The sequence below is a fragment of the Melospiza melodia genome, chromosome 1, assembly GCF_035770615.1.
Source record: "Melospiza melodia melodia isolate bMelMel2 chromosome 1, bMelMel2.pri, whole genome shotgun sequence".
Lineage (NCBI taxonomy): Eukaryota > Metazoa > Chordata > Aves > Passeriformes > Passerellidae > Melospiza > Melospiza melodia.
The window spans coordinates 34,112,759-34,137,323 of record NC_086194.1 but is presented as its reverse complement, the minus strand read 5'-3'; the positions used below and the strand labels follow the sequence as shown (position 1 = coordinate 34,137,323).

At 36.2% G+C, this 24,565-nt stretch overlaps 1 protein-coding gene across 1 annotated transcript in view; it reads left to right on the top strand.

Annotated features, from left to right (window-relative positions):
* The window catches only part of SKAP2 (src kinase associated phosphoprotein 2), a 118,478-nt gene extending 94,189 nt beyond the window's left edge, over window positions 1-24,289 (top strand). Inside the window, exons 10-13 of the mRNA XM_063153475.1 lie at window positions 6,901-6,969; window positions 13,580-13,692; window positions 23,144-23,245; window positions 23,647-24,289. Of these exons, the coding sequence (XP_063009545.1) occupies window positions 6,901-6,969; window positions 13,580-13,692; window positions 23,144-23,236 (275 nt within the window). The 3' untranslated portion in view covers window positions 23,237-23,245; window positions 23,647-24,289. The remainder of the gene's footprint in view (window positions 1-6,900; window positions 6,970-13,579; window positions 13,693-23,143; window positions 23,246-23,646) is intronic.
* The last annotated feature ends 276 nt before the right edge of the window (window positions 24,290-24,565 follow it).

The following is a 24,565-nucleotide window of genomic DNA, read 5'->3' as shown; positions in this document are numbered from 1 at the left end:
TGGTAATATAGGAAAAATGTGGTGTCTTTTTCACAGATGTATTAGAAAGAGATACTTTTTTTCTCTCAAACAGTTCTCCAAATGCACTCATTTCTTTCTGTTACTTCTCTCTGTTATTATTCTTCATAGCAACAGTTATGTGATTCAAATGTTTCTCTGTTCAACACTAGAGAATCACAGCCATAAAGTGTGTTTGCTAGTTGTCCTTAGTGGGACTGGGAATTTTTTTGTTTACTTTACTCTTTAGTTTAACAAATGTGTAACTCCAGAATACTTTTCTTAGGGAAGGGATGTTGTGTCTGCTTTTTGTTTTGGTAAAGCCAGACCACTACATGTGCTAAGATTCACTGGGTGGTGCCACAGAAAGGTTGTTTTGAGAGAGTTTTTTTCTCCTGAAAATGTCTAAGTGACATTCCACTACTCCCATGTGACTTCTCCTTCAATAGTGATCCTGAGTTAATTTACAACAAAATCTACTAACCTTTTCTGTGAGGATGATGAGGTAACTTTCTCAAGATCTTCTCAACAGGAGGCAGTACTTCACTTGTAGCTGAGCTGGATGGTTTAGTTATTGCATGGACAACTGGGAGTAACAGTGGTGCACAGTAGCACCTTTTAAAGATAAAAGGAGTGCAACTGAGGGAAAAAAAAGTGCAGGATTTCTCAAGGAGTACAGGAAGCCTCACATCTGGAGACTTGGCAAGATCTGGACAAAACTGAGTAATTTGAGCTAATCCTGTTCTAGAAAGTCATTAGCTTCAGCTGTGTCATACGTGAGCTATTAAAATGCACAGGCCCTTTTAAACTGCTGAACAGTTTAGTGTGCAGTACCAAAAGAGGCCAAATGTTGTTTCCTAGAAACCTGATCTAACTTTCTGAGTTAGAGCAGGGTGTTAGACTGAGCAATTTCCACAGATCCCACCTCTCCCAAAGTTATTTTGTTATTCTAGCCTTTTCACTTTGTAAAGCCAGTGCTACTTATTCAAGGCCATTGAGAAGTCAGGACGTTGTTAATATTAATAGCAGACTTCTTTTACTGGCTACTGGTTGGGAAGAGTGGTGTGTAGATTTAACCTTACTTCAGATAATGGTTGTTTTCAAAGAGCTGGTTAAAACTTGTGCAGAAGTGTTAGTTGGAGGTCCCATCCTGTTTAGATGGTGGTATATTTGAGTGAAACCTTTTGCCTCCATCTTGGAGTCAGACTTGGATCGCATGTGTTGGGAGAAATTTGGGTTAGGAATCGGCATGAGTTGTTGTCAACTAAAACTGAAGCATCTCAGTATGCAAATTATTTTTCTTTAAGATGTATTTTTATATTGTTCATAACCCAGAGATCTCTTTTTGTATTCTTTTGGAATACAATTCTGTACTGCCTGTTTCCCATCATATTTCTGAACACAATGATGACCATTTAGTCAGATGCAATTTCTGCTTCTGCTGACACATGTTGATGTCATCTTGTCTGCAATCCCAGTGTTTAGCCTGTGTTTGGGTGACCTGTTTCTATCATTCTGCTTGTGTTGTGGAATTGCTTTTTTTTACACTCAAGTTTGCCAAATAGGAATATAACTTTTTTTGTTTGAGCTGTTGGGTGGCAACTAGCTGACCCATAGAAGTAGCAATAAAATGTCCTCTTTTCTGTCATGGTAAGAAATTCTCACATTTATTATCTCTTCTCTAGCAGCCAACTTGTTTCCCACTTCTCTCACTGTCCTGGAGGCATTTTCCTTCTCAAACCATGCACTGTTGTACAGTCAGGTGGAGCTTTAATAAAACAAGAGTCTGTCTCCCTGTCTCTGCTGCCCCCAAGAACTCACACTATGGCTAGACAATAGCACCTTCAGCAGCCTTTTCCAAACTGCTTTGTTATTTACAGAGTACACTAGGCTGCTAATGGTGAGGTGAAATGTCAAGGAGCTTTGTGTAAATCTTCCAGTAAACTGCCATGTCCCAGAGGAGCTGGGGGAAAGGGACAGATCTTTGGGAATACTGGAGGATTATCAAAGTTGGAGTTTGCTAATTGCATTTGAAGGTCTCTTTGTACGGATAGATATCTCTCATATATAATGGGTGGATCTGGAGTCTGAAAGATACTAGAAATGAAAATCCCTGCCATTATAAATACACAAACCAAGGCAAATAAGCCTACTAGATTTTCTATGAAGCTGCTTAGGCTAAAACACTCTAAAACTTTGGGTGAAGTGTACAGGCCTGTACAGGTGAGAATGCTGCAGAGAACCCCATCCCCAAGGCTGGGGAGCACTGACCTCAGGTAGGGCAATTTGCTAGCCCTGCATAAAACAGGGCATTAATACTTATTCCTTTGACCCAGATGGTCACCAGACCTCACCACAAATGCTAGCAGAAGATGTCAGTTTGGCCAAACTATATAAGCAATCTTCTTAAATTTTGTGGATTTATTGCTGCTTTTCTGGAAATATTAAATGTTTCTCTGAACAAATACTCTTGTTTTTAAAAAAGTCAATTCTTGCTAATTAAAAAAAATGTAGCTGGGTTGATTTATGTTTCTTATTAGGGTAATAATCCATCTGTTATGGAGGGTGGGTCAATTCATAAAACTGTAAATTCTGGAGAGAAAAGATTTTGACTCTTTCCCATGGTAAGCATTTATTTGGGTTTGAGATTTCTTGTTTGCATTTGTGTGGAGTCTTATTTGGCAGCAAAAAAGCAACGTGGAGTGTCTTGGTGTTAACATGCCATTATTTCTTTTACTTCCTCTTGGGCAGAACAGTGTAGACCTGTGATACTCAGTGTCAACAGAGTTTGTGTACACACCTGGGGTTTTTTGCATGCATCTGTTCTCCCTGCCAAGTACAATAGTAAAGACACTATGTAGTTTTTTAAATTGTTTATTGAATAATAAATTTTTTGTGGGGTGTCTATCTTACAAGACTTGTTTGTATGCTTATAACCTTCTGACACTACAGTGAAATTTCAAATGAAGAGACATGAATGTGCATTACAAGTGTCTGATTGCTTGTATCATTATGAAATAGATGAAAAATTAGTTCTCTGCAGTACTTTTTATCTGAACTGATCAAAACATCTTCCAGTCGTGTTGCTAACAATATGTGATAGGAATAATAACTTCACTTGTTGTTGTGTTCCGTGCTGCAGCCGAGAGGCATGTAAATACAAGCTGCTTATTTGCAAGAAGCTTCCAGATTTGCAATATGATTGCTATGGAAACCACACAATGAAAAGCTTATAACCATCTGTGTGGTTTGGTAGATTTTGCTGCATAGCTGAGCTGGTTTTGTTTACTGTAATCAAAGCATTGAATAGAATACATTAACTCACAAACTGGGATTATTCAAGGTGTAAACTAGTGTTGTGCAATGAGAATGTGTCAGAAACTATAAGGCAATAGAATTCCAAATAATAACGGCATTACATTAGAATCTAATGTAAAAAGATGGTTAGGTAACATGTTAGTAGAGGAAACTGCTAAATTTATGCATGTTTATCATGGAGATACCACATTCCATTGGAGGAATGCACTGTTCAAGCCAAACTTATCCATTTTATACTTAAGTAGTTCAGTCTTTTTTCCTTCCTTCCTTCCTTATGTGGATTTATATAAAAAAAAAACCTCAGCAAATGTAGGGTTCATTGTTCACTTTTAAAATTTTATAGATGGTAGAATCATATGTGATTAGGTGATTATTTTTCTGGTTTTTCTTCAAACTGCCAATTAAATAAGTAAATTATTTTTAACAACTTCGATGTACTAACTGAAGAAAACCTTTAACAAATATATTTAGTTCCTTGTTGCATTGTCACAAGAATTTTGTAGGATGTTTGCCATTAAGGTCTCTAAGTATCAGCATAGTATGGAACATAATCTGTATCTCAGGAGTTCTTGGGATCTACAGCTCTGGAAGGGTTCATTGGTTTGGTTAGTGCAGATTAGTCTCATTTTGACATAGTGAGAAGGTGGAAAAGAGTATTTTCTCTCTGCAGTGATAGTGATGGTGTGAAGAAGATATACAGATGAAAAACTGGAACAGATTAATTTGAAGGTATGCACGACTCCTTATGGACAGCATCTTAAAAAAACCAGAAGTATTTCTACTGTATTTTTTAATTTGATTTTTAATCTTTTGACTCTGTGCCATGTTGCAGCACAAAGTTATGCATGTTGCATCAGACTGCAGCTGTAATTCCTGAGGTAATCGAGGTTGCTGTGTTTAAAGGACACCGCCTGCACGCAGTTACTGCTTCAGGCCGTAATATCAGAAAACATGAGTTAAGAACCACAGGTTCTCTTTTACTACCCTAAGCCAAGCCTACTACAACTGCTCCACTCTGAACATAATTGCATTAGCAAACAGTGTGAACCATTTGCAACAGATTCATAAAGCAGAGGTTTGTGCCAAGGACCCGATATTTGTTGTGCGTGTTTCAGATGAGGCTCCCTATGCAGTTACTTCAGCCTGATACCATGGCCTGAATGCCCATTAGCAGCTGGACCATGTCCACCATGCTTCTGGAGTCCTCTTTCCAGTCTAACTGTACCTGCAACTTTGTGCTCTCTGTGACAACTCTGTAGTGTAAAGCAAGGTGGGATGAGTGGGGATGGTTGAGCTCCAAATCAGTATGCAGATATGGTGAGTTTTTTGCTTGACTTGGACACCTTTTGGAATTCAAAGAGCTTTGATTCAGAAATTTTCATATGTTCAGATGTGGATCTCATCAACTCTTGTTTCTAGGAAATAAATATTTCAGAAGAATACATATATTCCAAATATTTTCTGTGAAATCACAATGCAGTTTACATGTATTCAGCAGTCCCTTACAAAAAAGTCTCTTCAAACCTCTGCTGCTGCATTACTTTAGTTGAGATACCCTCTACAGGAGTCAGTCCTCGGTTTAAACTGGTCTGATGACCATGACAAGTGATAGAGTTAAAATCCATAGGACATTCAACACAGCAAGTGCTTTAGGTCCAAACATTCAGTAACAGGGAATATTAACATCTGTTTAATGAAAGAATAATATGATAGCGTGTGTGTTGGATGAAGGTGTTTTTTTCTGGGAAAAGGGAGAAATTCTATAAAATGTGACTGATACTGGGGTACTACTCCCTGTGAGGGGTGTAACCATGGTAGGGAACCCACAGAATGACAGTGCCTCCTAGTGCTCTGGAGAGCACATAGGGATGAACTTTTGCCATTTATGCTCCAATTGTGAGTTCTTAAAATAAACAGATGAGCAGACTTGGAAATGTGTGACAAATGTTAATGCCAAGTAGGGGAATACGTTTGAACATCTGAATGCAGTACATAGTTTAGAGTGTTTTGTGTGTACTACAGCTTCAGATTTCTCCTGATCTATTGCTAGGATTTTTTTTCTTGTTCTTTTTCCACTCCACCTTGGCTTAAAAAATAGCTTATATTAATCTCTACCAGATTTTTAACTAGTCAAGATTCAAGAACAAAAAATCTTATTGGCTTAGTAGGGCAGAATTTCAAAGCTCTTTGTAGAGTGAATCTTATGTTGTAATTGTAATATTTGTAGGACTGTGTATAGAGGTTAGCAGCAATTATGCATACTCATTCCAACAGGTCTACTCTTGTGCTTCAAACATCTGCTTTAATGTTTGCAGGAGCAGTCTTGTGGATAGATTAAAATTTTACAAGGTTAAAAAATCCTTTGAACTTTTGATATAAAATTCACTCTTTGTCAAAGTGAATGAGCAATTACATAAGAGTTTCACAATGAGGAACATTTTAAACACTGTGAGTGATTCGTTTGTTGTCTGTCATTAGTAAAATATCAAAACTAGTTGCTGAAATGTATATCTTAAAAAGAAGCTTGACTATCTGTATATGATGTGATGAGTAGCAAAGTCAGAGAATTTAAATGTATTAAATGTCCAATTCATGTTTGAGAAGTGGGTTTATCAATATACTATTTCCTCATTCAGTACAGCAGCCTTGTCAGTTTTGATATATTGTAAATGCCAAGATAAATTTGTTTCTACTTCCTTATGAACCTAAAGACAGGATTCGGCTAAAAGTTTGTTCCCCTTTTTTACATCATCAGCAGAATTGTTGACTGGGAAATACAAGGAGCAGATCTGATGTCCCTGTACTGAGTAGAGTGTGGATTTACTCAAATGAGGGTCTGGACTTGAGAGAGTTCAATGTCTGTGCCAGACAGGGAGGATGGAGCACATCTTTCAAAGTTGCCTGTGGGGATTTCAGACTGTTCCAAGCCTGCTAGCCAAAAAACATGCTTTAGAGCTGATCACTGCCAGGTTTTCTCTTTTCTTGTCTCCTAAACTTGCCCTAAGTCATTTGATAGAGTCTGGCTTGCTTAAAACATGGTCAGGCACAATGGGCAGGAGTAGTGAAGGGCATGGTATCTGTAGTGGCTGTGTTCCCATCATGCAGGTGTTGAGCTACTGTGTCTGTAGGACAGTGTGGAAGGTAAGATTTCATCTGCCTTTGTTGCATACTGCTCTCTACAACTGAGTTATTGCTTGGGCTGGGGAGACTTTTTCACACCTTGATTTCCTTTTCTTTATCCTTTTCTGGCAAGAGATGTATGCAGCAGAAGAGGACCCTCATTCTGATTGCCTCTGAATGATTGAAAATCAGCAGAACTGCAGCTCTATAAGACTGCATTCAGACCAGAGTGAAAAGGGAAACAGATGTTCACAATTGAGATTTTAAAAGAAAGCTCTTGGAGTGTTTGGATGGATGGCGGAAACCACAGAAATAACAATATCCCAACTTCTGTATAAGTGCAAAATAGTAAACAAGGCTTACAGTCTGGAAATACAGAGTGTGTTTTTCAGGCTGATGTGGGCTGTAATTCCTGTCAGCTGAGGTGGCCCTTCAGAATTTCATTTGCAGTTATGTGTTTTGCAGAAGAACGTCTTTCTTCAAAAGCTGAAAGGTCAAGCAATGAGAACCAGGAGGAAGTTACCACTGTTTCAGGTAATTAAAACCTTTCCTCTTTATTTTGTGTATACACTTTCTTTTTACCTTTATTTTCTTCTCTCTTCCATTTGCTGTTTTAAAATAATGTTTTTATAGCTCTGTAAAGCTGTCTTTTTTTACCGGGTATGTGATGGCAGCAAAACTTAAGTACCACTTAGGATGCATGAAAACCACTTGAGAAGGATTTATAAAGTAAGCCAATTTATACAAGGTATTCCTTCCTGAATTACTTTGTAATGACTCAATTAGCTTTCATTTCTGCACAAAGGAGATTTAGTTGCATAAATTAGCTTATCATCATTGAGGAAGTGTCACTGCTAAAGGACAGTTTATAGATACAACATGCAGTTGCTGTCAAACCTATAAGAATGTAATATAGACATCTGTGTATACTTTGTGCTTGAGCAGAACAGACTTCTGCCATTCAGAGACTAACAGGGGACAACAAGTTGCCCAAGGGACTGGCAATGTAGACGTCTCTGAAAAGGTCAACTTGACACAGGCTCTGACAATCGACCCAAAGCTCTGTCTTCTTTGATAAAAATCAGATAAACTTAAGACCACTAATTGATCTGCAGCCTGTTTAAATGTTGGCCATGCATATCTTCATTGCATATGATTACCAGAGAAAGCAAATGAATCAGGTAAGAAATGCCAGAGTCCAGTGACAGCAGCATAAAAATTGGAAAAGGACACAAATGCCCAGAAAGGCTGTGAAGGATATTCTCTCAGCTTTAGCTTGGCAAAGCGCCCTTGTGCTAATTATCTCTGGGACTGGAAAAATAACTGCATGCACCATGTAAAGTCACATAGCCAGGCAACTTTTCTTGATAGAAAGGTATTTCCAGTTATGCTTAAAAACAATATATTTTTGTGCTTCAAGGGCACAGACCTTTAGATAAACTGTTGGTGATTTGACACAGCAAGTAGAGAAGACTCGCTTCTTATCAGACCTTACACCTTTGTGAGATCTGCTGCATTGTAACTGTGACCTGCACTGACATGCAATCTGGCTCTCCTTCCCCCATTGCACATAATACACATAATTCTTTCAGGCCTGTCAAGGAAGGGGTGGGCAAGAAGAGTTCCTTTAGGAAGTAGCTCTGCAGTGCTCTTCCTGTTGCAACATGTGGAGAGGAAACAGAGGCCTGATTTCCTGACCCATACAGGAAAGCAGGAACAGGTTGCTGTGAGGAGTTTTGGGTTGCTTTTCTTGGAAAGGAAACAAGAGCCGAGCCATCAGATGCTGTTAGCATTGTGCTCTGCTAAAAACATGTGTAAAACAATATGACTCATTACAGCCTTAATATTTAGTACTCATTTAGACATTACTGTAATTATAAGAGTGTGTTGTCATAATGGAGCATGGGGTCAATCCAATTATAAAGTTGCCAACAGCATTTTTTTTCCCACTAATGTACCTTCCTGAAGTTCTAATTGGTCATACTTTTAAAAAACCAAAACCTTAGCATCTGCATTTTTAAAAAAAATTTAATTGCTATGAGGACAGTCTTATCAGTCTTATTAGTATTTGTGTAATGTCATTGAAAATACCATAGCAGTTCTCCCCAGATGTCAGGTTCATTTCAAGCAATAGTTTTGTGATCTGATCTTACATAGTTCACTATTTAACTCTGGAAATTTGTTTGACTTTTAGGGCTGAGTTGACATGAGTATTTCTGATAGGCATCACATCATAAATACCTGACATGACTTGAGAATATTTTATGATTTTCTACACAAACAGTGCATACATTCTTAAGTTTAATTTATTGCCTTGCTTTACTAAACCTGAACTCAGAGAAAATAGTCTGCAAATTGTCTGCTCAAGCTCAGCTTGAGCTCAAGCTGATTAGTGCAAAAAAATTTTCTTTTTTTTCCTACTCTTTTCTTGCCATAACATATTTCTACTTCAATTAACTTACAGACTTGAGTTCTTTTTATTCTGTTCTTCTTGGTGCTGACTCTTGCTGCTGGATAGCTTTGCATTAACTGCTAGGAACCTAATAATTTAAAAATACCGAAGCACTGAAGAATTTCAGTTATATAATGTGGCTTGCTGGGTCTTTTTTGTTATAACTTTCTACCCATTATCATTTCTACAATCCATATTTCAGTAAATGTTTTTTTTTTTTTTTTGCTTTTTGCTTTATCAGTGTAAATATGTTGATTTTTGGGTTTGATTTTAAGGAACAGAAGAATGGAAGTGAGAAAGATTAAACCAAATATCTTGGGATGTATTAGAGTTTGAGTCTAAATAAATACCCTACTGTTGTTTTGCCCTTATTTTGTAACTGTGGGATAAAGGGGCAAGTAACAGGCATTTTTTGAAGTTTAGGGCATCATCAGAATGAGCAAATAACTGGATTCTTTAACAGAGCTTGTCTTGTTTGGTGATTGAGACTCAAAACTGAGAGTCTAGATCACTTGTGTAAGACGCTCATTATGATAGCATTAATTTGGAACTTCAGCTGTACCTCCATCTTTAAGCCTTCACGATGGTAAATATTGAGCACATAATTACCCAAAGGGGCTACAGTTTGTATTTTTCAAAGGTTGTTAAATAATCTTCAAATCTGACACTATTAACTTTTGAAAAATCTTACCAGGAGTTGAGGAACATGAGTCAGACTGGCAAGCTGTTTAATATACTAGGCAGTGGACCACAGTTGTGCATGGAAAACATTCACATGTATTCCTTCATTCCACAAGGAATGTGCAAGCAAATAATAAAACTCCTGGCTCTAAATCACTACTATAGTAGGGTTTGCTAACTTACATGTCATCAGCGTTAAAATGGACGACTGAAACAAATCAGGCACAATCACATTTATCCTAATGTTTTATGTAGTGCATTTTCATATTTAGGTTGTAACTTTGATTTTGTTTTGGTCTGTTTAGTGTTCTGTCAAGTTTGTGCTCAGAAATGGGAATTGCAAACATTGTCACAATGTAGGGGGCAGAAATTAACCTGCAGATTGCCTTAGGCTGCAGTGGGATAGCACACTTTAATCTCTCTGCAATATGTATTATTAATCTGTTTTTCAAGTTGTGGTGTGGTTTAGTTCTTCTTTTCTGTCTATTGTGGTTGTTAGAATATTATTATAATTTTTCCCCTTCAGCAATTCATGGACATTCCTAAGTTTTAAATAGTCTAATATTTGAGATGCATGCTTGAGTGATATATTTTTCAGATTTATTTTTACCTGAACTGTTCACCTTTCTTTCCTCAAGCATGTATTGTCAGATGCCAGTATTTTTCAGTGAAATAAGCAGTCCAAGACTACTGTCAGAGAGCAGAGAGGGTGGCAGCCATTGTCTTTTGATCTGTCAAAATAACTCTGAAGTGTTTCCATCCGTATATTGAACAAAAATATCCATTGTTCCTACTACCATTACTAGAAAAGCAGAGATGGCTGGAGTAAACCATGAATAATTCTTTTTGGAAGAGTATTGATAATTATTGGGTAGTAATTCATCCAGATAGCTGTCCTGGAATATAAGAAATACTTTCTGGAGAAACAACCTATCCAAAATCCTCCTCACCCATTTCTTGGGATTGGCAGTCTTCAAAGCAGTGAGTAGATAAAACCAAACTGCTTTCTGCCCTCAGCTACACGCTTAATGGTTTTTTACCATGTCTTATTTGTATTTCTGGCCAAGTGACCATACCTTCAAAATGTAACCCACTTCAGTTTAGCAATTATGTCATCATAGTATTTTTAAGGCATGCAACATTTTGAAGTGTTTGAGAATAGAGTGTAATTGTAACAGAGTAACACCAGCAAATCAATACCTTTTGAATTTGAACTGTAATGGACATGTAAGTTCTTGATGCTTAATCCATCTGTTTTCAGGTACTACATGTGTTTAAGAAGCTTCACATTATTTCACTGCCGTATAAATACCAAATCCTTTACTCAAACCTCCTGGTTTTGTTTTATACCATTCTTCAGAGGCAATAAAAGGAAATTTGTCAAGGTCTTCTCAAACTGAAAGAGACCAAAGTAAGAATGAGTGGGCTTGTGTTTTGCAGAGGTTTTTGCAGCCTATTTTTTTTCTTCATTCTACACCTGTGTTTGTAAGCACTATGAATCATTTTATGAAGCCCTTTTCACTTTAGGTGTATAAAGACAATTTACAATTGTCTTTCATGTATAAGTAGTTACCCTTATAGAATTTGGAGAAACTTGTGCCGATAGGCATGAGAAGGGATTTCAGATTTGAAATTAACACTTCTTGAAAGACCAGCATAGTTGTACACAAACTTACACTGCCACTTTTTTCCATGTTTTTTGTTTCTGTGCTCCTGGTATACTGTATATATTTTTCTGAAAAATGTGGCTTTCTGATTAAAATAACTCTATCTTATGCTGAATTCACAGATGAGGGCACAGAGCCATGGTCAGTCTTTGGTCAGAATCTTCCATGTTGCAATAAGCTTATTTTAAAATGCATCTTTCCAGTGTGTTCACATTATTAATTGAGTTGCTTTCCACTTTAAAACTTAATTAAATACTCATGATGAACATAAAAGGAGAGACATGTCTCACCCACTTTTGGGTCCCTTCTGTTGCAACTTACTTAAGTGTTAACAGGAGTTACTTCAGGCACATAAAGGTAAGAGCAGGGCTCAAAGTGGTAAAGGTCAGTGTGGAAAGTCATGATTTCTTTCAGTGATGTTCTGAAGAAGTAAAAGTCCTGAGTAATGTGTTTTAAACAAAATCAATAAGCCAACTGATGAAAGATTTGAGAGGTGGGATATACCAAAATAGTTCTTTTATTTTTTTTTTCTCATGTGGACTTATGTTACTGTTTATGACACAGAGTTGGGAACTGTGATCTGTATAGTAAGAAATGACCAAGGAGAGATTCCTATTTAACATTTATCACAAATTAATTTTGTGCTAGCCTGTGTTACTGTTTATAATTGCCTAATGCTAAATTGGTGAATAATGAGGTGAAAAATAATAAGGGCCAAAATTTGGAGGTGCAACATTTCAAATTGATTATGCCTTCATGTTAAAATGTCTGTGCATTTTAAAATAACTAAATCTCTTATTTTGAATGATTGTGAGCTTTCATATGGGTGTCAGTTGTTGCTTTTGGGGTGAGGACAGGAGATTTTGGGCCCTGGCAGCCAGAACGCCCCCTAGTGCTATGCAGCAAGTCATAGATCCTAATCACCAGTTTATGGAAAATTAAATGGTGGATAACTGGCATAGCAGCTTTGAATTGAAGGTTTTGAATATTTAGCCTTATGACAGTATTGCCACCCAAACAAGACAGCATAGAACACAAGCTGAAATGGAGAAAGAGAAAACAAGCTCTTCTCGCTCATACAGAGAGTATTAAGATTCAAATCTAAGTATTTGCCAAAATAGAGAAGAACACAAGTTGAATACCACTGTTCTTTTATAGTGTGATGCTTTCTATCTCCTGATACTTGATATTTTAGCAAGATTTTTTTTTTGTACTAAAATGAACCAATCATGGTTAAATTGTAAACTATAAATAATGGTGTAGAGTGCTAATGACATGCAAATGTAACTGGTGTATGTTGGAATAACCAGCAAGCCTGCAGTTCAAGGATCATATAACAAAACTAAGATGACAGCCTTGATCCAGCCAGTTCAGTGATATTTATGTTATCAGAATTAGAAGATAGCTTTCCAGTGATGTAAATTATTAGTACATATACATTCTGTCTGGTTAGTGTATACATAATGTAACCGGTCATCTTAGTGGTATTGCTTACATTCTTTTTGCATTAACTCATCACACTCCATTCTCATGGAATTAAAAACAGGAAATAGTTTGCAGTGCAACAGAAGCACCCAGTGTATTTAACTGTGTGTGAGCACTGTGTTTCAATAGATGTACTCTGTATTGTAAATGTATGACAAAGCATTTATTACTGTGTTATTGCCGTATTACAGAGCAAAGAGTGCTAAATAATCAATCAGTTAATGGTCTGTATGGCAGCTTGAACACAGCACATCCATTGTGCTTATGCTGTTAGAAGGATGAGTTTATGACTGTAGTGTAGTTGCACGTTTAGCCAGGGCTTAATGTCCTAAACTGGAGCTGACACAAATATTTTTGAAATGCAGCTTCAGCAACAGTTTCCAAGTTCTCCAATATTTCAGAAGGAAGAATCAAGGATTATCTCAGAGGTTCTCAGAGAAGCTATTTAATTTTGTTGGAACAGGAGAGAGAGGGGGAGTGTATCACAAAATACTTTAGCTTCCTTTCACTGATCGTTATTAATTATATTCTAGCAGTTTTATCAGTTTCAAGTTGGGATACATATATGGCTTGCTAGAAATATACTGGCAGAGGAAAAATAGCTGCTTTAAGTTGCAGCTTTGAAAAATGCTTTGAAAACCTGTAGCTACATGTCTCTCAGTGCTGCAACTTGCCAGTGAAGGGCTTGCACATTAAACTTATTTTTCACTTACTTTCATGGCAGGAAGGAACTGTTTCTGAAAAGAGGAATAAGAAATGTGTGCTAATAAATTGCTTTGTACTATTTGGAGGTTTAAAGAGTAACTTTAGTTATCCTCAACCTTGGTTGGTTCATAATTAAGTGCTGTTTTCTTTGCAGATAGCGAAAATACCGATTATGCCAATTTCTATCAAGGTTTGTGGGACTGCACAGGAGATGAAGCTGATGAGTTGACATTTAAACGTGGTGACGTTATCTACATTATCAGCAAGGTATGGGACACTACTGGGGCTACATGGTTGTAAAAAGAGAGCCATGGCACAAGGGCACATTCCCACAGTTCTGTGGGGGGAAATTGGCACTCCCTTTCAAATCCTTTGTCTGCAATCAGATAGTCACTGCAATTAATTATTTTGTCAAATGAACTATAATCACAATTAAAACATAGCCATGTAACAGGAATTAACTTTAAAGCATGTTTATTTACATGTTAGATCTTGGCTACCATTTGTTAACTGACTTAACAAGAGACAATGTACTTTCTGCTTGTAGAAGTTAACCTTGGAGAATTTTAAGTTATCTTGTATGTTATGTTTTTTGTTTCCTGTTTTATATTCCTGACTCTGCTGATTCTGACTTTTTTGGGATCTTGCTACAGAAGACGGTTTGTTTTTTTGAGCTATGCTTTCATCTTTGTGTGTAGATTGTTATTGTTCCTAGAGCTCAGATTCCAAATTCGTTTGCTTTGACAGATTTGGGCATTTTTTATTACATTTCTGTTTGCAAAGAAAATGAGAAATATAATTTCTCTCATCTGAGTTAGCACTAAACGGTAAAGGCATGAAGTTTTGTTTTATGTTGATGTTGGGTAATTTTCACATTTTCTCTTGACCTCCCCAACACAAACAAAACCTCTGTTAAAATATATGTATCATGCTCCATTGAAGTCTACTTCTGAACAATTAATCAGAGGAAATTTCTATTTTCTCTCCCTATTAGAAAAAAAACAAACTGTTTTTAAAATTCTCAATGAAAAAAACTACTTTATAAAATATGTGTCTATCTAATTGCTGTTCAGTGTAATTAGTACAAAAAATATTGTAGGTCACTGAAATACACAAGTAGGTGCATGAAAGATAAAGACATCTGTTTGTCCTAGTTTCAAATTAAGTTTTGTCACAATTGCTTTAAATCTTCTGTGATACCTTTAACTACATTTCTGGATAATAAATGTAACAGCTTCTGTTTTAAATAAATTTAAGATTTATGGATATAAGGATAGTCCTATATAAAAATAAAGAAGATGTATTGCTAATATTAATTTGACCATGTATGTCTTTTGAGGCATTTCATTGTCACTTAAACTAATAACTGAATTGCATTACTAAAGGCTGAATAAAGCTTGTGGATTGGGCAAAATTTCAAGCAGGTATTCAGCACTGAAGAATTGGACTAATTTAAAATAACCACTGTTTCCCCCTCTCGCTCCCCCCCCAAAAGCCCATGAGTGAATGGATTCCACTGTATGAGTTTGGCCTCTTTGTGGGTTGTGCTCTTCGGGTACATTATGGCAACTATAAAATCTTAATCTTCAGCTTGTAGGTGAAAAAAATTGTTCTCTACTCCTTCCCCAAAAGAGTGAGAAATTTAATTTAAAAAATGGAGCAAAATAGAAAAACAGTAGCTTAAGCTGTCCTGTGTATATCAACAGTCCTGTTGCCATGCCGTGATTAATCCGTAATCGGTCCTTGAAGCAGCTTGCTGCTGCTCCAGATATATAGAGCCGCTCTCTGTGGGAATGATTTCTGCTCCAAAATACAGCCCAGAAAATTCAGCCCTGTTCCACTTAAAGATTGTTACAGCTTTTTCAGAAAAATGAGTGTTGGCCACTACTGTCAGCTTGGAATTTAGGGTCCTTGGAGGGGAAAGTGCCAGAGAATTATCTATCTTAACCCTCCACTTGATTCAGTTTCAAGGTCTAATCATTTATGAGCTCTTTGTCCAGTAAGTGAAAATATAACCAAAGGAAAGTGAGCCTAACCATCCCGAAGTGGGTCAAGACTTTTCTTCTAAAATATTTCCTAATCCACTACATTAATACTTGGATTTTGTGGCAGTCGGCAGGAATCCTAGGCAATTTTTTTATTTTTTCACACCATCTAGTGGTTGAAAATGAGAGATGCAGGTACTGACAGGGGGGCTATGTGTATGCATCCAAAATGGTGTCATAAATTCAGCTTCAGCTGAACCTAGCTGTGGCTTTATTGCCTTTCTATCATATGTCAGCCAGGAACATTACTCTTGAAAATCACATTTTGCTGATAAGGAAGTAAGTACGGGTATAGCCCTTTTATAGTAGGAAGGGTGAAGCGTTAACAAAATATCAAGAATATTTGTGCAACATGTAAGAGTTCTTTGTTTTACAGTGAAATATAAATGGTATGGCCTGCTCTGATGAACGTGATAAGATAGATATTCATCTCTCCCAGCAATAGTTATGCCAAAGCAATATATTTTTACCAGCTTTTCTCATACCTGTATAGAAATTAGGGAGAAAGCACTATTTGTTTCCATGAAATGAGATCATTAGTATAACAGAGTAATTATGAACCAGTTTAGCAAATTTGGGCATTTATACAATTTAAATAAAGCAAGAGGAGAAATATGTTACATGTAAGTTTCTAGCTAAATGTCTTTTAGACAAATGAGCATAGTTTCACTTTGGCAGTGTTTACTTCCTAAAATAGCTAAGTATTAAGCAAAGACACATCCCCAGAATTTGATTTTAAATGAGCATCAAAACTCAGTGTTATTGCAATGAGCATGAGCTCATTCTCTGGCAACAGAGATACCTATGCCCGTCTAGTGCAGTTACTGTGGAAAAGCATGTTTTTCTTGTTTTAAAGGTGTATTCAAAAACTATTTAAGCTATTTTCTAAATATTTATGTCAGTTGTGGCTTTTGTGTGGCAGCAGTCCTGTGGACTTTTATAAAAAACCCCAAAAGCCTCACAACTTCTTTCTAAGTTTTTCTATCAAGTTTCCCTCAAAAGTTGAGCTTTTAATCTGAGCAGAATTAACAGAGCTATAAGAATAGTGCTTGTTAAGTTTATTTAAAAATGTAGTTAACATTTCAGATTAATTGATTAATGTATCTGTACAGATATACTATTACTAGTATTTTATAATATTCTGGAATATTCAAGTGGCTTTTATCACTTATGCTATGAATGATGTGAACTTTCAGAGAGCTATGTACCCTTACTCCATTTTGTAATGAAAAAAATAGTTGTACTGATAAAGAGATTTGTTAATAACATTTGTTAGTTAATATTGACTGTTAGAAATGCAATACTTTGTAGACCTGTTTTCTAAAAGGATGATTGCTTTTAACTCCTGCTCATTTATGGGCTTGCCTTTGCTTTCAAGCCCATGTGATAAATGGAAAAACAGACCATAGTATAGCAATCATTTTTATAAATCTTCCATAGCTCTACTCAAGAAATCAATTTCCAGAAACAATGATAACTGTGGATAGAGGTAGTTCTATTTTTTTTTCCTAAGTTTTGTATGCACAATTTATGCAAGTGCAATACTTCCATTACTTGTTCATTTGCTTTAGGTGTATGCTTTGTGTTATGAAGTTCCATAGTTTCATCAGCCAAATGCAAGTAATAGTGAAAATTTACTTCAATCTGTTAGTGGGAAGCTGCTTAGTAGAATTATTGACATTTCTTAATATGAAACTAATTTAATATATTTCTTATTTATATTTGTATTAAAATAGCAAATACTTCAAAATCAGAAATTATATCTTAAACTGGAATTCTCCTTATTATTATTTCATTGCACACCAGTGCTGCTCACTCTGGTATCTGTGATTCATCTATGACAACCTTTTGCTCCAGAATTTTTCATGAAAGTAGGGTGTTAACTTGGTGCTTAGATTATGCTATATATATATTCAGTGGTTGTAGGTTTCATGTGTGGCAGATTTTTGTTCTTTCAATACAACAAATGTTAAAATGCTCACATCTCAACCTGTATTTTTTGCCTAGTAAAAAGACAAAGAAAGTCCACAGCTCAGGTTAGTGCTTATGAAATAAAGGTGCAACTTAACCATGCAGCTGTTTCAGAATCACTGTGAACATTTTGTTCACTATCTGTATAATCTTTATAAAATATATTTATTCAGTCTTTTTCTAAAAGATATGAAAGACATACTAAAATCCTGAGTGTTTTATTTTTTCAGGTTGTTTTCTGGCTCATCATATTGAGATCCATAATTCCTATTCCATTGCCTGTGGCTCCTCTAGCAAATAGGGAGTACCACTAGGAGCAGATTTGCAGAGTGAAGCACTCAGTGCTTGAGCCCTGCTGTCCACACCACACTTTTCCAAAGCTGTTGGATGTCCAAAGTGGTCTAGCCTGGTTTTGAAAAATGAGAACACATTCGTGGTTGAGCATGTTCCATTTTAGCTTCATCTGAAATAAATGGGGTGTGTGTGCTCTGAGGCTGTGCATAGGGAGTCAGTCAGGGGAAGGTGGGAGCTTTGGGAGATTCACTTCAGTGGGATGCTTCTGATCAAAACTAAAATGAATACTCAGTTGTGCATTACCTGTTTCCTGGCTTGTTTAGTTTGGATTTTTCCAGGTGGAGGTGGGAGAACAATAAGTATATGTCTAAAGACAATAGTGAAAGCCTTTAAACGGAAGTTTCGTTGGAACTAATGCCTAGTGACTCCAGCCCTGTTGCTTTGCATACTGATAATATGTAAGCCTTTACCTATCAGATTAGAAGAAAAGTTGGCCACCTGTCATCTAATGGAAAATAAAATGGCCTTCCTATTGTTCCAGGGTATTTTCTGGGAGCAGTTTTGGTTCAGAACTCAGTCTGCTTTCTTTGATTTCTATTGGAAATCTTTAATTGCTGTATATTTTCTCTCATGTCATTGTGGGAAATAAAACCTAATAATGCAACCATACAATAAATTTAGTGCTTATATTTTCAAAGATGACCATTTTATTGCTGTCTTAAAACAACTCTACTACCTGTGAAGAAGTCTCATTCAGTTATTTAAGACATTTGTCATTCTCTGCTTTTAGAGAAAATGCCGTTCTGTGCCAAAACTGCTCCCTAGTTGATAGTGTATCATTCAACAATTACACCAAAGGAAGTTCTAAAACTTTTTAGCTAGTATGAATCTCCTGGATGAATTGGAGACATTTTAAAATATTATCTTGCTAAAATGACACCCTAGAATGTTCTTTGCAAAAAATTTATCCTTGCTTCTGACACATACTTAGCTTGATAGTAGATGCTACTTATTTTAACCCCAAACAAGACTATTGATATACTTTGCTTTTCAGTTTTAAAATGTGCAGGTATTCAGCCCATTAATTAGTATTACTCACACTGCCACTAGAAGAAGGAAGGAGAAAAATCTTGAATTCATATATTTTGGTTGTGGTTTTTTTAAAATACAACTCCATTTTTTTCTTCAAGGCATTGAAACACAATGATAAATTTTCAGCAACTCTTTTTTAAAACCAAACAAATAAAAAATCCACCCCACAAACATGAAAAAGCATACCATATGTATTCAACAATAGAGACTAATTGCACAAGAACTAGATGTTCTCAACTTTTGCTGAAGTCAGTGGAAGTTTATATGGTGCAAAGCATCTGGAGAATCTTATAAAGGCAGAAGAACTGTTCTAAAGGCAGCAGCTGCTTTGGAAATCCTCAAGTATAAAAATTTTCTCTTTTTGTATGTCAAAATGTCAAAATTCTCTTCTGCAGAGGACTAAATGTATTTTCTACAGATATCATTAAATCATTGGATTTAAACAATATCTGTGGAAAATAGGGAGTGTATTGCTAACTATTGCTTTTCCCCAAGTACAAAAGGTTTTATGATCAGTGTCTCGTGAAGTCCTGGGTACCTAGACATCAGTGCAGTGAAATGGGTGGGATGGGGACAGGGAGAAGCATTTGCTCCCAGTGTGTTCAGCTGAGAGCATTTAAGGAGCCTGTAAACCCTGGTGGGACTTTCACCCCCTGCTATCTAGCATGCTGTACAGAGTGTTTTGCCAGCATGTTAAATGTTAAATCATAACCTGTTCCTTCCTGCCCTGTGAAATTACTTCATGTTGGTTAATAAATTTCTGCTGGGGAAAAAAATAATCCATTCTATGACAGTGGAAATGCAGAAGTAGCTTAGAAAGCATTTGGTCATTTGTTAAGGTTGTTGTTTCATATTATTTGGCATAATATATTCCATTGCCCTGGTGCTTGTCTTCCAGGGAGGGTGGGGGTTGTGGTGGCCCCCTCCTCCCCCTGGCCCTGCTAATATTGCCTGCTATGGCAAATGTGCTCCCTGTCACATGGCAGAGCGTGGCCGCACACTTGTGCATTCTCCTCATTGCAGGGCAGCTGGATCTGGCCCTGCCCCCCTCTCCCTATCCCTCTATTTGCCTTGGAGCAATTCATTTTGCAGTTATTGAATTTCTTTGGAGAGTTATTTTCATACAGCGAGCATCACAGCACCTCTGGATCTTGATAGCGTTTCTACATAAGGAGAAAGAAGCTTTGTGTTAGTAATTACCTAACATTGTCAGGAGCTGACTGCAGGCCTCTTTCTAGTGATAACAGAATAACCACATAATGTAGCTTTATAGCACATGATTAATAGAAAATAATTACACATCCTACAAAGGGATGCAATATTTCTTATAAATTGACTACAATGGTTTCCTGTAGATTAAAGGACTCTTCATTATTTTATCAGTCCTTCTGAAGTATAGTTGCTTGCCTATGTTAGCAGTGATATTAAGAGCTGAATGCAGTGAGGGATACCAGATGGTAAACCCAGTGGTACCTGAGATCTGAAACTGATGCTTGCAAAAGCACAGTGTTTCCCAACTTTTTTATTCATACAAAACCCCAACCTGTATTCATATCCTTCTGTATATTAATCCTTATTTTCCACAAATGTGGGTTTCAGAGTTTTATTCTACACATCTTAAGCAGCAGTGATAGACATATGGACCTCACAAAAGCAGTGTATTAATGAAATTATATTGCTGCAAAGGAGTTTATAATTTATAACCTGGATAGAAACAATACATCAATTTAGATTTTAAGTGTGACTTCAAGAAAGGACTAGGGGGGCTGTTTATCTGCCTCACTAGTTAAGCACTTTTTCATGTTACTGAGGATAGGAAGGAGAGGTTAGGAGTTGTAAAGAGAAATGTCTATTCTTCAATCAGTTTAAAAGGGAGTTCTATCTAATTATTCTAAAAGCAGATATTAAGATTTTATGTTCTTGATAGCCAGGTATCTGCATTGTATTTTTGTTCAGACTTCTATAGACTGCAGATAGTTTAATTGGGATTCATGTTGCTCTTGTGGCCCATGCAAAGAATAGTAATGTAAAGTAAAGGCTTCTGTGTTGCAATATTGTCTGTATGGTATAATGGTTGCAGTGGATCCTTAAATTAGTTTACTAGTCTGTTACATCAACATTCATTTCATCTTCTCACTTAGCTTCATGCCAGAGCAGTAAGTGGTGTATTAGTAAGTAGCAAAACCCAGAAAGTTTTCAAAAGAGCAGCATGCTTTTAATTTTAATTTGAGCTATCTGAATTGTTTCTTTAAAAACAATTGTTTCTAAGTCCATGTAGTGTTGCTAAGTGGAACATTTTCAATGGATAATGTAATCCACAAGCTTTTTCTGTGCCATTTGTCATATGCAGTTTAATGACTGCTTAACTGAGCCACTTCCCTCATTTCATGTATTGTTTGTTTTTTTGGCTGATGTCTAGCAAAACTTGCTTAATCACTCTTGTCAGTCACTGTGCGAATTCCATGTAGCAGCTTAAAATCTTTTGTTGCTTTCTCTTGGAGAGATTTATTGCTGAGATTCCAGTAGTATACGTGAGTGCTGCTCCTTTCAGCAATTTCCCACTTCAGTCTTGAAATCTAGTTTGTATATTTAAACAGTGTATTGTGAGATAAAGTATAGATTTTTAAACAGGCTGATCTGGAAGATTATAAACCTCAGTGTCAGGGTATTGTTTCGCCTTTAAGGATTTGGGGTGTAATGTGAAGCCTCATGGGAAAGGTTATTAACTTCTGTGGAGAGCAGTGTGTACTGAAGATCAGGTTCAGATACCTCTGGACTTTCAAGACCAAACCCATCCCCAGCAGTCTGCTTTGCAGTGGAAGGGGGAAGAAGATGGAATTATTTTTGCAGCTTTTTTGTTTGCATGTTCACATAATAAATGAAGGTTTTCCTGCTGTTTTTAAGTGGATTTCCTTTAAATCACACTTACTGCAGTATTTCATGCATAGTAGGATAGAATCTTTTACATTACCAATTCATTGTTAAGTGAAGGGAGAAAATGTTTAATTGAAGACTTATGTTCACCCTTCCACAATTAGAAAATACAAAACTGTGTGTGCCTGCATGCAAGCATAAAAAAAAAAGGCAAAGAAAAAAGCCCACATGAAAGCAGGCCATCATAGTTAAGCACAGAGAGAGCTGAGTACACTAAGCACCTCATAGGACCCCAGAGAACTCTTGACCAGGCTAAATATGCCAGCAGAAAATCATTATAGCTCGGGCTCTAATGAAACGCCATTAACCCTTTAGCTCCACTTGGCTATTTATAACCAAAAAACTTTACCTACAGTTCGAAATTGTAGCATCATCTCAGTAGGATCAGTAATTCAAAATTCTTCAAAGAGCCTTTTCCTCTTCTCATCAGAAGAGCAGTGTAGCAGGAAGCAGATGCTGCTTATCAGAGATATCTGTATTTTGTATTTTGTATATTTGTTCCAAAGTAATTTCTATCTTGCTAATCATTCAGTTTTGAGTATGGTCTCCGTTTTAATAATGCTTCATTTGTAATTCAATATATGTGTATGTGCAATTCCAGCACAATTTATTGAACCATTGTTAGGATTGATCTTAAAATATCTCATATCTCTTATATGACACAATATACAATAATTACATATCAGTATTACATTATTTTATTTTTACAATAATTATATACCACAATACCACAATACTCTTACTTAGTACAGCTTTTGGAAGACATTATTTCTTTAAATGATTATAATTCATTTTGTTTCATATTTATCTCACTAAGCCTAAACATATTTGAAACAGAAGTACATTAGTCATCTGTCAGGAATATGAGATCTGCTGTAGAATTTCCTGCAAGCCTAAAGCAATAGTAGACTTTGTCCATAGAAAGATATTATGTATTAGATATATATAGTGTTCCCTTCACATTTGAGTGAAGTAGTTTTTAAAATAAGTTGATGGTTTCTTAGAGTATAACTTGTGATACTAAAATAATCCCTGTTGATTGTTATATGTCAATGTTATGCTATTAGATTTTAGTTACAAAGACAAGATTTTTGTATTTTTGATGAACAGAGGATAAGGAGGTCGGCTATTTTTAGTAGGTGTTTGAGAAGCATGGCCATAATTAAGAAATTTTCTTGAGTATGCCGGGCCTTTTTAAAATTTACCTTCTGCCTTTGCCTAACTGCATGTGAATGCCTATAACAAAAAGATAAAATGTTTTAATTTTCAGTTGAAATGATTATAACTATATATAAGGGAAAGCATCCATAAGGAGTTGCATACAAAACTCTGTTGCATTTATATCAGACTAAAGGTTAATACTGCGTATTGTTTTCAATTAGGAGTACAATAGATTTGGCTGGTGGGTAGGAGAAATGAAGGGAACCATTGGCTTGGTGCCTAAAGCCTACATAATGGAGATGTATGATATTTGAGAGGCCTGGGTAAGTACATTTTAATCCAATCTTCTGTAATGGCTTATATGTTCCCTTGTTCTCTGTTTCATAAGTATGTCTTTCCTGGAACCTTTGTAGGAGTCCTGTTAACATAAAGATTATAGCAAAATATATTGAAGGTTCAATTAAAGTACTTTTTTTTTCCTGGGGTTTTATATGAAATATAAAAGTACAAAAGATTATATATTTAATAACTGTGTTCCCTTTTCCAAATTTTTAAAAAAATAAAATTGATGTTGTTTATATTTAGTTTTGTTACTTTAGTAATACGTATATATCTGTCTGTGCAGAAAACTGTGGAAGGGGAAGGATATTTGGACAGGGTTTGACATGCATGTTTGAGGTTTTTTGGCTAATGATGAACTTTCAACTTCCCTCTCCCTAATCAGGAGAAATCTGCACTTGAAATGAAGAGTGGTGTGCAGCTGCAGTTTACAGAGCCAGCCTCTGGAAGACGATTCTGCTGTACATGTTTTGCGGTTTCAGCGAATGTAGTCAGATCGTTGCCTCGTGAACATTAAACATTATAAACTGTAATTGATCATAACTTTATGGAAATGGTCTGCTTAGCCACTTCTTATAGAATTTTAATGCTAGGAAATTAATAGATGGTAATTATCATATGGGGCACAAGCAGCCGTATAGTGCCTGTTGCTCTTTTTTAAACATGTCAGCAGCACTCTGTATAGCTGTAGGTTTGGGCTCTCTCAGGGAATTTTGCTATCTTTTCCTGTTCTGCAGATTCAGAAAAATTACGCAGAGCTTTGAGGGTAAACTCTTACTCAATTCATGCATGCATTAACCTTTTAATGCTCACTGTACATCTTATGCAGTTGAATCAGAAAGTTGAGGGAAATTTATGTATATTTCAGGTCTTCGGGGTATTCTGTTTCCAGATGTTTTCAAGTTATGCTTTAGCCAATGATAAATTTTTTCTCATGTATTTAGTATCGTATTGTTAATTACTTCTTTGTTGACGCAGAATGAAGATTTGATTATTTTGCTGATGTAATAAATGCGCCTGTGTGGTAATACTGCTGTGGTACCATTCTGACTTATGGTAATGCTGTGGAAATTTGTGAAAATATATTAAACCCTAAAATTTTTGCTAAGTCAACGCAAGATAAATTGCAGGTAAAAATATTTTTTTCTGTGGTAGTGTGAAATATTTTACCTGTACCTTACAGATAATTTTGCAGAGTCAATTATCTTGCTGGTATGTGTAATTCTGATACAGGTTGTGCAACAGAGATCTTCATCTTCACCCTGTGTGAATTACCAACAGCTACCTGCATTCTTGTGTCAAAG